This window comes from Scyliorhinus canicula, chromosome 24, assembly GCF_902713615.1.
Source record: "Scyliorhinus canicula chromosome 24, sScyCan1.1, whole genome shotgun sequence".
Classification (NCBI taxonomy): Eukaryota; Metazoa; Chordata; class Chondrichthyes; order Carcharhiniformes; family Scyliorhinidae; genus Scyliorhinus; species Scyliorhinus canicula.
Window position 1 is genome coordinate 7270524 of NC_052169.1, and position 13776 is coordinate 7284299.

General features: G+C 52.0%; 1 protein-coding gene across 1 annotated transcript in view; it reads right to left on the bottom strand.

Moving 5' to 3' along the window:
* Positions 1-10735, bottom strand: part of ulk3 (unc-51 like kinase 3) — a 51258-nt gene extending 40523 nt beyond the window's left edge. Inside the window, exons 1-4 of the mRNA XM_038784057.1 lie at positions 10483-10735; positions 5438-5578; positions 3244-3364; positions 111-215 (exon numbers count right to left, since the gene is read on the bottom strand). Coding sequence (XP_038639985.1) covers positions 111-215; positions 3244-3364; positions 5438-5578; positions 10483-10581 — 466 coding nt within the window. The 5' untranslated portion in view covers positions 10582-10735. The remainder of the gene's footprint in view (positions 1-110; positions 216-3243; positions 3365-5437; positions 5579-10482) is intronic.
* Positions 10736-13776: the final 3041 nt, after the last annotated feature.

Below are 13776 nucleotides of genomic sequence, written 5' to 3' on the forward strand. Positions count from 1 at the left end.
ATGCAGGTCTTTCTTTTCTTCAGCATTGACCTTCGTTGCAATTTAGGACACACAGTGGGGAGGAGGGGGGTGTTTGTGGGGCAGGAGGGAGAGTGCAGGCGCCAACTCACCAGCGAGTTTCAGGTGAGGGGTGCTAAAGGAACTGAGCAGAACGTTCTGTGGCTTCAGGTCGAGATGGGAGATGTTCCTCTGGTGGAGATACTGGAGAGCCGAGGCTGAGAGACGAGGGCAGAAAAAGAGAAAAGAAGGCTGATCCGTGGAAGTGGTAAACGTCTTACTAACTTCTAACATTCGGAGTAACTTTTTTTTTTTGCATAACAATCATGTGCATTATTCTTTTTGTACAAACAAAACTGGTCACCCCATACGTAAGTTCACAGTTCCTTTCTCTGACCCCAAACTGACTTTCATGGTGGGTGTTACCCTGGAGAGTCCACCCTCCAGCCAAAGCTAGGTGAATCCTCCAGCCCTGTTTAAGTTCTCATCTCTTCAATCTGACTACTGAATAGAGTTTAGGCAATGTTTTTTTAAATTTGTTTGTTACAGTAAAGGTCTTTTTTTTTTAATTTAGAGTACCCAATACATTTTTTTCCAATTAAGGGGCAATTCAGCATGGCCAATCCACCTACCCTGCACATCTTTTGTTTGTGGGGTGAAATCCATGCAGACACGGAGAGACAGTGACCCAGGGCCGGGATTGAACCTGGCGCCTTGAGGCAGCATTGCTAACCACTGTGTACTGTGCCGCCCTATAGTCAAGGTCTTAAAAGTTTGAAATCTTGTGACTTTCCCAGTCAGTCACTGGAAATTCAAATATCATTTTTAAAAGGTTATCAGTCACGACGGTGACCGCAACTCCTGCAGCTGGAACTCCCGGCAAGACCGTGGTTCATTCTTGCTCTGCGCGCGCACAAAATACTTCTGGAAATCTCAAATAGGAACAGAAAATGCTGGCACCCCATCGATCACCTTAAACATGAACTCCCTCCACTAATCGATACACAGCGGTGGCAGTATGTACCATCCATGAGGTGAGCTACAGCAACTCGCCAAGCCTCGCTTGACAGCACCTTCAAAGCCAAAGACCTCTGCCACTTAGGACAAGGGCATGGGAATATCACCACCACCCTCCAAGCCATTCCTTCACTGTGCTACTAATAGGAAATTTGTAAGATATATATATATATAGGCGCAGCACAGTGGTTAGCACTGCTACCTCACAGCGCCAGGGACACAGAATCGATTCTGACCTCGGATGACTGTCTGTGCAGAGTCTGCACTTTCTCCCCGTGTCTGCGTGGGTTTCCTCCGGGTGCTCCGGTTCCCCCCCCCACAGTCCAAACGGCGTGTAGGTTAGGTGGATTGGCCGTGCTAAATTGCCCCTGAAGCGTCCAAAAGCTGGGGGGGGGGGTTACTGAGATAGGGTGGGGGAGTGAGCCGAGGCGCTCTTTCGGAGGGTTTGGTGCAGACCTGATGGGCCGAATGGCCCCCTTCTCTGCCCTGTAGGAATTCTGCGATACGCTTTGGGACCGCCTCTTTAATTCAGGGTGGAATGACGATGAATGGATCGCACGGCCTCTTCTGAATTCTGCCCGTCAACAAGCTTGGGTGGGTGTTGGCCTTCAAAGGTCAACGGGCCAGGGCGGGAAGGCAGATTGGTTTCCCTGGGAAGGAGGTGGGAACATCGGCCAGCGTAGCAACCGTCACTGGGTCAATGGAACTCACTTCCCACACCACAGACGGGCTGCAACGGCTCAAGGAGGAGGCTCACTGCACCTTCTCAAGGTCTGGCTGTCCACACCCAGTGAAAGAATATTTTTAAAGTCGCTCAGCAGGTTTGGCAGCATCTGTGGCTCGGAGAACCAAAGTTATCATCACGGGTCCTTCCGCCAGAGGTCAATTAACCTGCCAGAGGTCAATTAACCAGCCAGAGGTCAATTAACCCGCCAGAGGTCAATTAACCCGCCAGAGGTCAATTAACCCGCCAGAGGTCAACTAACCCGCCAGAGGTCAACTAACCCGCCAGAGGTCAACTAACCCGCCAGAGGTCAACTAACCCGCCAGAGGTCAACTAACCCGCCAGAGGTCAATTAACCCGCCAGAGGTCAATTAACCCGCCAGAGGTCAATTAACAAGAGGTTATCGGCCCGAATCATTCCTCTCTCTGCTAATGCTGGCCGTGCGTTTCCAGCATATTTCAACGTTACTTTTAGATCAGACTGAATGTGTTCTCAACCTGGAATAACATATGAAACAAAGCAACCCAGCCTGGTTTAATGTGACAATGCACCTGCTTTCCATTAAAGACTATCGAGCGGTTACAGGTGACAGCGACACTGATTTAAGCTAGGTGTGTCCATCTTAGTTGGGGCCCGCTCCAGAAATGGGCGCAGTGCTGAGGGAGTGCTGCACCATCTCCGGGGTGAGTCAATAAGCCCCCCCAGGTAGATACAAGGCCATTCCGAGCAGCGGGGCCGCTGTCCGGGGGCTGGTTTAGCTCAGTCGGCTGGACAGTTGGCTTGTGATGCGGAGCGAGGCCAGCAACGCGGGTTCAATCCCCGTACCGGCTGAGGTTATTCTCGGCCTTCTCAACCTTGCCCCTCGCCCGAGGTGTGGCGACCCCTCAGGTTAAATCCCCACCAGTCAGCTCTCCCCCCTCAAAAGGGGAAAGCAGCCCATCTGGGCGGTCCCGTGGATGGGAAAGGCGATATGCCAACGTACTTACAACGTACATTATAGAAAAGGATGTGGAAGCATTGGAAAGGGTGCAAAGGAGATTTATCAGGATGCTGCCTGGATTGGAGGGTAGGTCTGATGAGGAAAGGTTGAGGGAGCTAGGGCTTTTCTCATTGGAGCGAAGGAGGATGAGAGGTAACTTAATAGAGGTTTATAAGATGATGAGGGGGAGAGATAGAGTGGACGTTCAGAGACTATTTCCTCGGGTGGATGTAGCTGTTACAAGGGGACATAACTATAAGGTTTGGGGTGGGAGATATAGGAGGGATGTCCGAGGTAGGTTCTTTACTCAGACAGTGGTTAGGGTGTGGAATGGACCGCCTAGAGTGACAGTGGAGTCGGACACTTTAGGAATTTTCAAGCGGTTATTGGATAGGCACATGGGGCACACCAGAATGACAGGGAGTGGGATAGCTTGATCTTGGTTTCGGACAATGCTCGGCACAGCATCGAGGGCCGAAGGGCCTGTTCTGTGCTGTACTGTTCTATGTTCCCCTCATCTCTTACCCAGCTGCTGCAGGAAGCGCCTGACCACTCGCTCGGGAAGCTTCCTGCGACTGCGGATGAAGCGGGAGAGATCGCCGCCGGCACAGAACTCCATGATGAGGTAAATGTTGACGTTGTCCCACTGCCGAGTCACGGTGAAAACGGTGGTTAAAATCTGCGGTAACCAGAGCCCCAACATCCCCCACCCCACCCACCGTCCCCTCCGCAGTCAGATCAGCTCTCCCTTTCACGGATGGAAACGGGAATTACCCACTAAAGGCAATTCCCAAAATATTTCCCAGGGTGGGGAGACTCCCCCTGGTAATGCGCCTAACCACTCCGTCCACAGGGGGCAGCGCAGTTCCACTGAGCGTGGCTTTGGAGGGATGATTCAGAACTCCAGAATTCCCAGTGGGGAAGAGAACCGGGATTTGATCACAGGCTGCTGCCCACAACCTATAACCTTCTAAATGGCCGGTTGGCTGGAGTACTGAGGAGTTTAATTTATTGATTCTGTAAATATTGGAGATTGGGGAGAAGTCGGTTTTGCTGACAGGAAGGTAGCAAAAAGAATCTGTTCCTTTTCCAATTGGCTGACGCACCTGGAGGATGAACCAATGGTGGGCTTGAGGAGTATTATGGGAAAGGGAGGTCTCGTGATCAAACCTTCCGCCAGCCCAAGCGGGTGTTAGCCGTGTATCAGTTACGTCACTCAGATTGGCATCTAGTAACGGCCAGGGCTCCCCTTCCCCAATCGCTATCCTCTGCCGCCTCTCTGTAGGCCCGAGGAAGTTGGGTTAGGGCAGAATCAGCCAATCCCCAATCCCCCGTCTCCACTTCACCTTTGCTGTCGGCCAGTGTTCGAGGAAATCCCCAAGTGTGTGACACAAACCCAGCATGGGTCAGACCGCGAGAGGGCAGAGAAGCCAAGCTTGTTCCACCAAATAAATATCCCCACGCACACACACACAGATTCCTCACACATACACAGACATCCCCACACAGACATCCCCACACAGACATCCCCACACAGAGACATCCCCACACACACACACATACACAGACTCCCACAGACATCCCCACACACAGACATCCCCACACACACACACACACACACAGACTCCCACACAGACATCCCCACACACACACAGATTCCTCACACATACACAGACATCCCCACACAGACAGACTCCCACAGACATCCCACACACACAGACATCCCCACACAGACACACAGACATCCCCACACACACACAGACTCCCACAGACATCCCCACACACACACAGACTCCCACAGACATCCCCACACACACACAGACATCCCCACACACAGACTCCCACAGACATCCCCACACACACAGACATCCCCACACACACACAGACTCCCACAGACATCCCCACACACACACAGACTCCCACAGACATCCCCACACACACAGACTCCCACACAGACATCCCCACACAGACATCCCCACACACACACAGACTCCCACAGACATCCCCACACAGACATCCCCACACACACAGACTCCCACAGACATCCCCACACACACACAGACTCCCACAGACATCCCCACACACACAGACTCCCACACAGACATCCCCACACACACACACAGACTCCCACAGACATCCCCACACACACACACAGACTCCCACAGACATCCCCACACACACAGACTCCCACAGACATCCCCACACACACACACAGACTCCCACAGACATCCCCACACACACACACAGACTCCCACAGACATCCCCCCACACACACACAGACTCCCACACAGACTCCCACAGACATCCCCACACACACACACAGACATCCCAACACACACAGATGCGCGCACGCCTGACACACAAAAGCACACAAACTCCCCCCAACACACAAATGTGCGTACATCCCCTACACACTAAAGCACACGCACTCCCCCTTCCCAGCCACACGAGTGCTCAGACACCTCCCCCTCAGCCCCCTTCCAACACACAAGTACGCACACACAGAAAACAAAATACGACTGGAATCGGAAACAAGCTGCAAACACTCAGTAGTCAGGCGGCCTCTGGAAAGACAAGAAAAATGAAAAATGTGGACGGCCTTCGGAGTAGATGGAGGGGGGGGGGGGGGGGGTTATGGCAAGAGGGCGGAAGCCTATTGTCGGGGGATTGAAGTTACTGATCCTGCTCCTATTTTCACCCAACCTCAGGTCCCACGCACTTGAAAATCCTTCAGCTGCACAATATGAGGATGACGGACCGTCTTCAGGATCTCGATCTCAGTCAGGAGGTTCTCCACCGAGGCTTTGTTTAGGCTTTTCTTACTCACACACTTGATGGCGACCACTTCTCGACTGTTCACCTGTTGGAATACAGCGGCGGGGATGGGAAGGGGGGGGGGGGGGGGGGGGGGGGGGGGGGGGTAGAGAGAGATTGGTGGGCAGTAAAATAGCTTCTGGTTAGATGGGACTGTGCAAATGGACTAACATCGTGAGGAACAATTAAAGTATTTTTTTAATTGGAGCAGGTTATCCAAATACAGTCAAGCTACATGACCAGCATCTCTGTCCTCCGCTGACACTCACAACGGAGAACTAATCTCCACTTTTATCTGGGACTTTGCAGAGAGTAAACCTTTCGAGGATCAGCATCCCGAGTCAGATGTTCCTTTTTAAAAAATAAATTTAGAGTACCCAATTAAGGGGCAGTTAAGCGTGGCCAATCCACCTACCCTGCACATCCTTTGGGTTGTGGGAGAGGCACCCACACAGGCACAGGGCGATCTAGTCAGATGTTCAACCTGCGCTATTGGAGCACACTTGCCCAGGCGGCCCCTCCACAGCACGGATTCCAGCCTGCGGCACCCGAGGGTGTGCTGCAGTGCCGGCGACGCCATTTCTCAGAGAGAACATCAAATCAATATCGCCGCAGAATCACAGAAGCGTGACAGCGCAGGAGGAGGTGATTTAACCCAGCGTGTCTGCACCAAAATATCCTCCGTCTACTCTCTCAATTGCTTCCAAAGGACTATTTCAGAGGGCTGATCTCTGCCCAGTGTCCTGGCCAATAAGAACATAAGAACATAAGAACTAGGAGCAGGAGTAGGCCATCTGGCCCCTCGAGCCTGCTCCGCCATTCAATGAGATCATGGCTGTTCTTTTGTGGACTCGGCTCCACTTTCCGGCCCGAACACCATAACCCTTAATCCCTTTATTCTTCAAAAAACTATCTATCTTTACCTTAAAAACATGTAATGAAGGAGCCTCAACTGCTTCACTGGGCAAGGAATTCCATAGATTCACAACCCTTTGGGTGAAGAAGTTCCTCCTAAACTCAGTTCTAAATCAACTTCCCCTTATTTTGAGGCTATGCCCCCTAGTTCTGCTGTCACCCGCCAGTGGAAACAACCTGCCCGCATCTATCCTATCTATTCCCTTCATATTTATCCCTCAACATGTCTCCCCCCCCCCACACATCAGGTCGATATCTCATTGGTGCTATTGGGATCTTGCTTTGTATAAATTGGTTGCCATGGGTGCCTACAACAGTGGTTACACATCTAAAAGTATTTTGTCCTTTTTTTAGGGACATCCTGAGGACATGAATAGTGCAATATAAATGAGTAGAGTTTGCACGTTCTCCCCGTCTCTGCGTGGGTTTCCTCCGGGTGCTCCGGTTTCCTCCCACAGTCGCAGGTTAGGTGGGTTGGCCGAGTTAAATTGCCCCTTAGTGTCCACGAATGTGCAGGTTACGGGGAAAGGGCAGGAGAATGGGCCTGGGTAGACTGCTCTTTCGGAGGGTCGGTGCAGACTTGATGGGCCGAATGGCCTCCTTCTGCACTGTCGGGATTCTATGACTCTAATCACCTCAGCCACGAATCAAAAGACATGGTCTGTTCAGAGCGCAGCTAAGCAAATGCCATCTGGAATAATTGTAGGGAGAGAGGTTAATTGACAGTAGTAGCCATTTTGAAATCTCTCCTTATACAGAGTACAAGCTGGAGTCTGTACAAGCTGCCAATGAAACAGCAATAGCTCCCTTCTCTTCTTCCCCCCCCCCCCCCCCCCAAGTTAAAGACTTGGACCTATTCCAGCTTTAAATCCAGCAGAGATAAATAATATTTCACTGCAAAAATCATCAACCGTTTGGAAAAGACATATTAAAAAGTGAGTTGTCTCCAAGAATTGCAGTGTACATGGACTTCAACTCCAATGAATTTTCAAGATCTCTGGTTCTGCCACAGACCCCAGCGAAGGACTTGAAAAGAGCGAACTTTCTTTCAACATCTTAGCACTGAAATTTGAATTGATAAGAAAGCACTTCCTGCTGTATTGTAATTCTGCAGGCCCCAACGTGTAATCAGATGCGGGTTTATCTTTGTAAATATTTTTATGGCCTTTACCTGGGTGGACTAGTTTGTTTGCAATCAGCACATTAATGGTTTAGCAGACATTAAGGACATGTAAATACCGTACAAATTCTCAACAAGGAAATCCCTGTTAGGTTCGATTTGAGAGTGTAGCAAAGGGGGAAGGAGTCATTTCTCTCCCTCCTCACTGGGCCGCAACACGGGTATTCCACCTCGTGACCAGGTAGGGGCGGCCCACTCGGACTCTTCCATCCAAACAGTAGGTCAATGAAAAGTAAACTTTATTAAAAATAAATTTAGAGTACCCAATTATTATTTTTTCCAATTAAGGGGCAATTTAGCGTGGCCAATCCACCTAACCTGCACATCTTTGGGTTGTGGGGGTGAGACCCACGCAGACACGGGGAGAATGTGCAAACTCCACACGGACAGTGACCCGGGGCCGGGATTGAACCTGGGTCCTCAGCGCCATAAGGCAGCAGTGCTAACCACTGCGCCATTGTGCCACCCCACTTAAAAGGTTTGAAGGCAAAAACGTGAGGCTCCTTCATGAAATGTTTTTACGATAAAGATAGATAGTTTTTTTTGAAGAATAAAGGGATTAAGGGTTATGGTGTCCGGGCCGGAAAGTGGAGCTGAGTCCACAAAAGATCAGCCATGATCTTATTGAATGGTGGAGCAGGCTCGAGGGGCCAGATGGCCTACTCCTGCTCCTAGTTCTTATGATCTTATAAAACCACCAAATAATCATAGAATCCCTACAGAGCAGGAGGCCATACAGCCCATCGAGTCTTTGAGAAGGTGACTGAACAGGTGGACGAGGGTAAAGCAGTTGATGTGGTGTATATGGATTTCAGTAAAGCGTTTGATAAGGTTCCCCACGGTCGGCTATTGCAGAAAATACGGAGGCTGGGGATTGAGGGTGATTTAGAGATGTGGATCAGAAATTGGCTAGTTGAAAGAAGACAGAGAGTGGTGGTTGATGGGAAATGTTCAGAATGGAGTTCAGTTACGAGTGGCGTACCACAAGGATCTGTTCTGGGGCCGTTGCTGTTTGTCATTTTTATAAATGACCTAGAGGAGGGCGCAGAAGGATGGGTAAGTAAATTTGCAGACGACACTAAAGTCGGTGGAGTTGTAGACAGTGCGGAAGGATGTTGCAGGTTACAGAGGGACATAGATAAGCTGCAAAGCTGGGCTGAGAGGTGGCAAATGGAGTTTAATGTGGAGAAGTGTGAGGTGATTCACTTTGGAAAGAATAACAGGAATGCGGAATATTTGGCTAATGGTAAAATTCTTGGTAGTGTGGATGAGCAGAGGGATCTCGGTGTCCATGTACATAGATCCCTGAAAGTTGCCACCCAGGTTGATAGGGTTGTGAAGAAGGCCTATGGTGTCATGGCCTTTATTGGTAGAGGGATTGAGTTCCGGAGCCATGAGGTCATGTTGCAGTTGTACAAAACTCTAGTACGGCCGCATTTGGAGTATTGCGTACAGTTCTGGTCGCCTCATTATAGGAAGGACGTGGATGCTTTGGAACGGGTACAGAGGAGATTTACCAGGATGTTGCCTGGTATGGAGGGAAAATCTTATGAGGAAAGGCTGATGGACTTGAGGTTGTTTTCGTTAGAGAGAAGAAGGTTAAGAGGTGACCTAATAGAGGCATACAAAATGATCAGAGGGTTAGATAGGGTGGACAGCGAGAGCCTTCTCCCGCGGATGGAGGTGGCTAGCACGAGGGGACATAGCCTTAAACTGAGGGGTAATAGATATAGGACAGAGGTCAGAGGTGGGTTTTTTACGCAAAGAGTGGTGAGGCCGTGGAATGCCCTACCTGCAACAGTAGTGAACTCGCCAACATTGAGGGCATTTAAAAGTTTATTGGATAAGCATATGGATGATAAGGGCATAGTGTAGGTTAGATGGCCTTTCGTTTTTTTTTCCATGTCGGTGCAACATTGAGGGCCGAAGGGCCTGTACTGCGCTGTATCGTTCTATGAGTCTACACCGACCCTTTGAAAGAGCATCCTACCCAGGCCTGGACTGCGGGAGGAAACCGGAGCACCCGGAGGAAACCCACGCAGACACAGGGAGAACGTGCAAACTCCACACAGGGTCGGAATCGAACCACAGGTCCCTCCGCGGTGAGGCAGCAGTGCTAACCATTGTGCCACCCAAAGAGAGACATGCATGGAAATAAATTCAAAATAGTGGAATCCAAGACACATGCGATGCCCATACATTTTCCCCCATGCATTACAAGTGCCTTTACCATAGAATCTCTACAGTGCAAAAGGAGGCCATTTGGTCTGCACTGACCCGCCGAAAGAGCATCCTATCCCATAACCCCATCTAACCTGCACATCCTTGGAGACTAAGGGGCAATATTAGCATGGAAACCAGAGCAATCGGAGGAAGCCCACGCAGACATGGGGAGGAAGTGCAAACTCCAGGACAGTTACCCCAGGCCGGAATGGGACCCCAGGTCCCTGGCGCTGCGAGGCAGCAGTGCTAACCACCATGCCAATCAAAAGGACACATGCATGCAAGGAAATAAATTGGAATCCAGCCCATGCACTTTCTCCCCTGCAGTACAGGTGCTGGTTTAGCTCACCAGGCTAAATCGCTGGCTTTTAAGGCAGACCAAGCAGGCCAGCAGCACGATTTGATTCCCGTACCAGCCTCCCCGGTCAGGCGCCGGAATGTGGCGACTAGGGGCTTTTCACAGTAACTTCATTGAAGCCTACTGGTGACAATAAGCGATTTTCATTTTCATTTCAATACAATTTCCTACGGGCTTTACGGGGGGGGGGGGGGGGGGGGGGGACAGAGAGACACCCGAGCAGCCCCTCACCTGTGGCACAGGTGTCACTCCCAAACTGGTGTAAATGGCTCACCTTCCTGTAGGCTTTGTAAACAGTGGCATAGGTGCCGCTTCCCAGTTTCTCTGTGAGAATGAACTCCTCCAATTTGGGTGGAGCACAGCCGGACGCCATCCAGCAGTCCCATTCAAGGGAGGGGGCTGGACCGACCGGCCTGAATACAAAGGCAAAGAGAAGGGAGAGAGATTACAATCAAGAGGTTCAAAGCTCAGCCATCCCCAAACTCCACCCACCGCTTTCACTTTGCAAACCGGTGCTCGTCAACCCCGTAGGCCTGCCCCCGATGAGAAATGCTTCCGGGGGGGTTGGATTTATAATCCCTGCCTTTCGAACTCACGCAACGTGAAACACGAAATAGAGCGACTGCATTTCACACACAGGAAAATGTCACATTTATGTTCGGGCGCGCGGTGCGGTTTGCAACATTTTTATTTTGCAACATGCTCTGCAATTTAAATTCAGGGTCTTGGCTACAGAATAAAAACAATCCGGCACTTGCATCTGTTTTGTTGCTGTTGTCGGTCGCCGAAGGTATTTTGTCCTTTTTTTGCATAGCACAGGAGTACTATTTTGTAATTTGGGTTAAAACAAATTAGGCAGGGACCAGGATCGAACCTGAAACCAGAGCAGCGCTTCCCAAAGACATTTTCTTTAAATTTAGAGTACCCAATTCTGCCCCCCCCACCCCAATTCTGCCCCCCCACCCCCACCCAACCCAATTCTGCCCCCCCCCCCACCCCCACCCAACCCAATTCTGCCCCCCCCACCCCAATTCTGCCCCCCCACCCCCACCCCCACCCAACCCAATTCTGCCCCCCCCACCCCCACCCAACCCAATTCTGCCCCCCCCACCCCCACCCAACCCAATTCTGCCCCCCCCACCCCCACCCAATTCTGCCCCCCCCACCCCCACCCAACCCAATTCTGCCCCCCCCCCCACCCCCACCCAACCCAATTCTGCCCCCCCCCACCCCCACCCAACCCAATTCTGCCCCCCCCACCCCCACACCCCCACCCAATTCTGCCCCCCCCCCACCCCCACCCAATTCTGCCCCCCCCCACCCCCACCCCCACCCAATTCTGCCCCCCCCCCCACCCCCACCCAATTCTGCCCCCCCCACCCCCACCCCCACCCAATTCTGCCCCCCCCACCCCCACCCCCACCCAATTCTGCCCCACCCCCACCCAATTCTGCCCCACCCCCACCCAATTCTGCCCCCCCACCCCCACCCCCACCCAATTCTGCCCCCCCACCCCCACCCAATTCTGCCCCCCCACCCCCACCCCCACCCCCACCCAATTCTGCCCCCCCACCCCCACCCAATTCTGCCCCCCACCCAATTCTGCCCCCCCACCCACACCCAATTCTGCCCCCCCAATTCTGCCCCCCACCCCCACCTCCACCCAATTCTCCCCGCCCCCCCCACCCACACCCAATTCTGCCCCCCCACCCACACCCAATTCTGCCCCCCCACCCCCACCCAATTCTCCCCGCCCCCCCCACCCACACCCAATTCTCCCCGCCCCCCCCACCCACACCCAATTCTGCCCCCCCACCCCCACCCAATTCTCCCCGCCCCCCCCACCCACACCCAATTCTGCCCCCCCACCCACACCCAATTCTGCCCCCCCACCCACACCCAATTCTGCCCCCCCACCCCCACCCACACCCAATTCTGCCCCCCCACCCACACCCAATTCTGCCCCCCCACCCCCACCCACACCCAATTCTGCCCCCCCACCCCCACCCACACCCAATTCTGCCCCCCCAATTCTGCCCTCCACCCAATTCTCCCCGCCCCCCCCCCACCCAATTCTGCCCCCCTACCCCCATCCAATTCTGCCCACCCCCACCCCCACCCCCACCCCCACCCAATTAAGGAGCAATTTAGCGTGGCCAACTAGTTTTCCTCCAAAAACTAGAATATTCAGTGCAGGAGGCCATTCAGCCCATCGAGTCTGCACCGACCCACTTAAGCTACCACCCTATCCCGTAACCCAATGACCACTCCTAACCTTTTTTGGTCACTAAGGGCAATTTATCATCGCCAATCCACCTAACCTGCACGTCTTTGGACTGTGGGTGGAAACCCACGCAGACACGGGGAGACCGTGCAGACTCCGCACAGACAGTGACCCAGCGGGGAATCGAACCTGGGACACTGGCGCTGTGAAGCCACAGTGCTAGCCACTTGTGTTACCAAAGCAGAGGATACAATCTCAGACTAAAGGGACGAACCTTTGAAACAGAGAGAGAGGAGGAGGAATTTCTTCAGCCAGAGGGTGGCGAATCTGTGGAACTCTTTGCCGCAGAAGGGCGTGGAGGCCAAATCACGGAGTGTCTTTTTTAAAAATTACTTTATCTGAGTTACAAAGCCAGGGTTCAGAGTGTGGACAGAGGCAAACCCCCTAATCCAGCTCCTTGCCTGCTCCAAAAACCAATTCAAATTGAATCCAATTCATGGTCCCCACAAGGGAGACATACCAGATCTGAGCCAAACGGCTCAATCTACGCTCGATCTTAGCCAAGAGGCCGAGAAGCAATACTGAGTGTCTTTAAGACAGAGATAGATTAATAAGGGGGTCAGGTGTGATGGGGAGAAGACAGGAGAATGGGGATGAGAAACATATCAGCCATGATTGAATGGCGGAGCATACTCGATGGGCCCTGGCCTTATTCTACTCCTATGTCTTATGGCGTGCCCCCCCCCCAGTCCAAAGATGGGCCAGTTAGGTGCGGTTATGTGGATAGAGCGTGGGAGTGGGCCGCTCTTCCAGATGGTCAGTTCAGACACGATGGGCCAAATAGCCTCCTTCTGCACTGTAGGAATTCAATTTCTCCATAAAAATAGTCCTAGAAATAGGGCTCGGCTTACTTGGCACTGCATGGAGGCAAGCAGCATAGAACATAGAACATTACAGCGCAGTACAGGCCCTTCGGCCCTGTCATAATATACACCAGTATATCAAGGTGCAGACACATACACTGATTGACACACAGCAAGACCAATCATCACACACAACACCGCAGCCAATCACCAGTTAGAGCACACTCACTATAAAGACGGAGGGCATCAGTTTTCCCACTCATTCGGGATGCAGCCTCTCAGAAGTACAGAGCTTACAGCTTACAGCACAGATTCTCATCATGTGCTGAGTGATCAGACTGGTTAGGACAGGCACAGGGCTTTAGTTAATCTAACATCGTGTTAACCCACAGTAAGAGTATGTTCAACAGTTTATAGTTTAATAAAATAGTGTTGTACTATTTTAAGTGTTGGTGGCCTGTATGTGTTTCACGGATCCAGA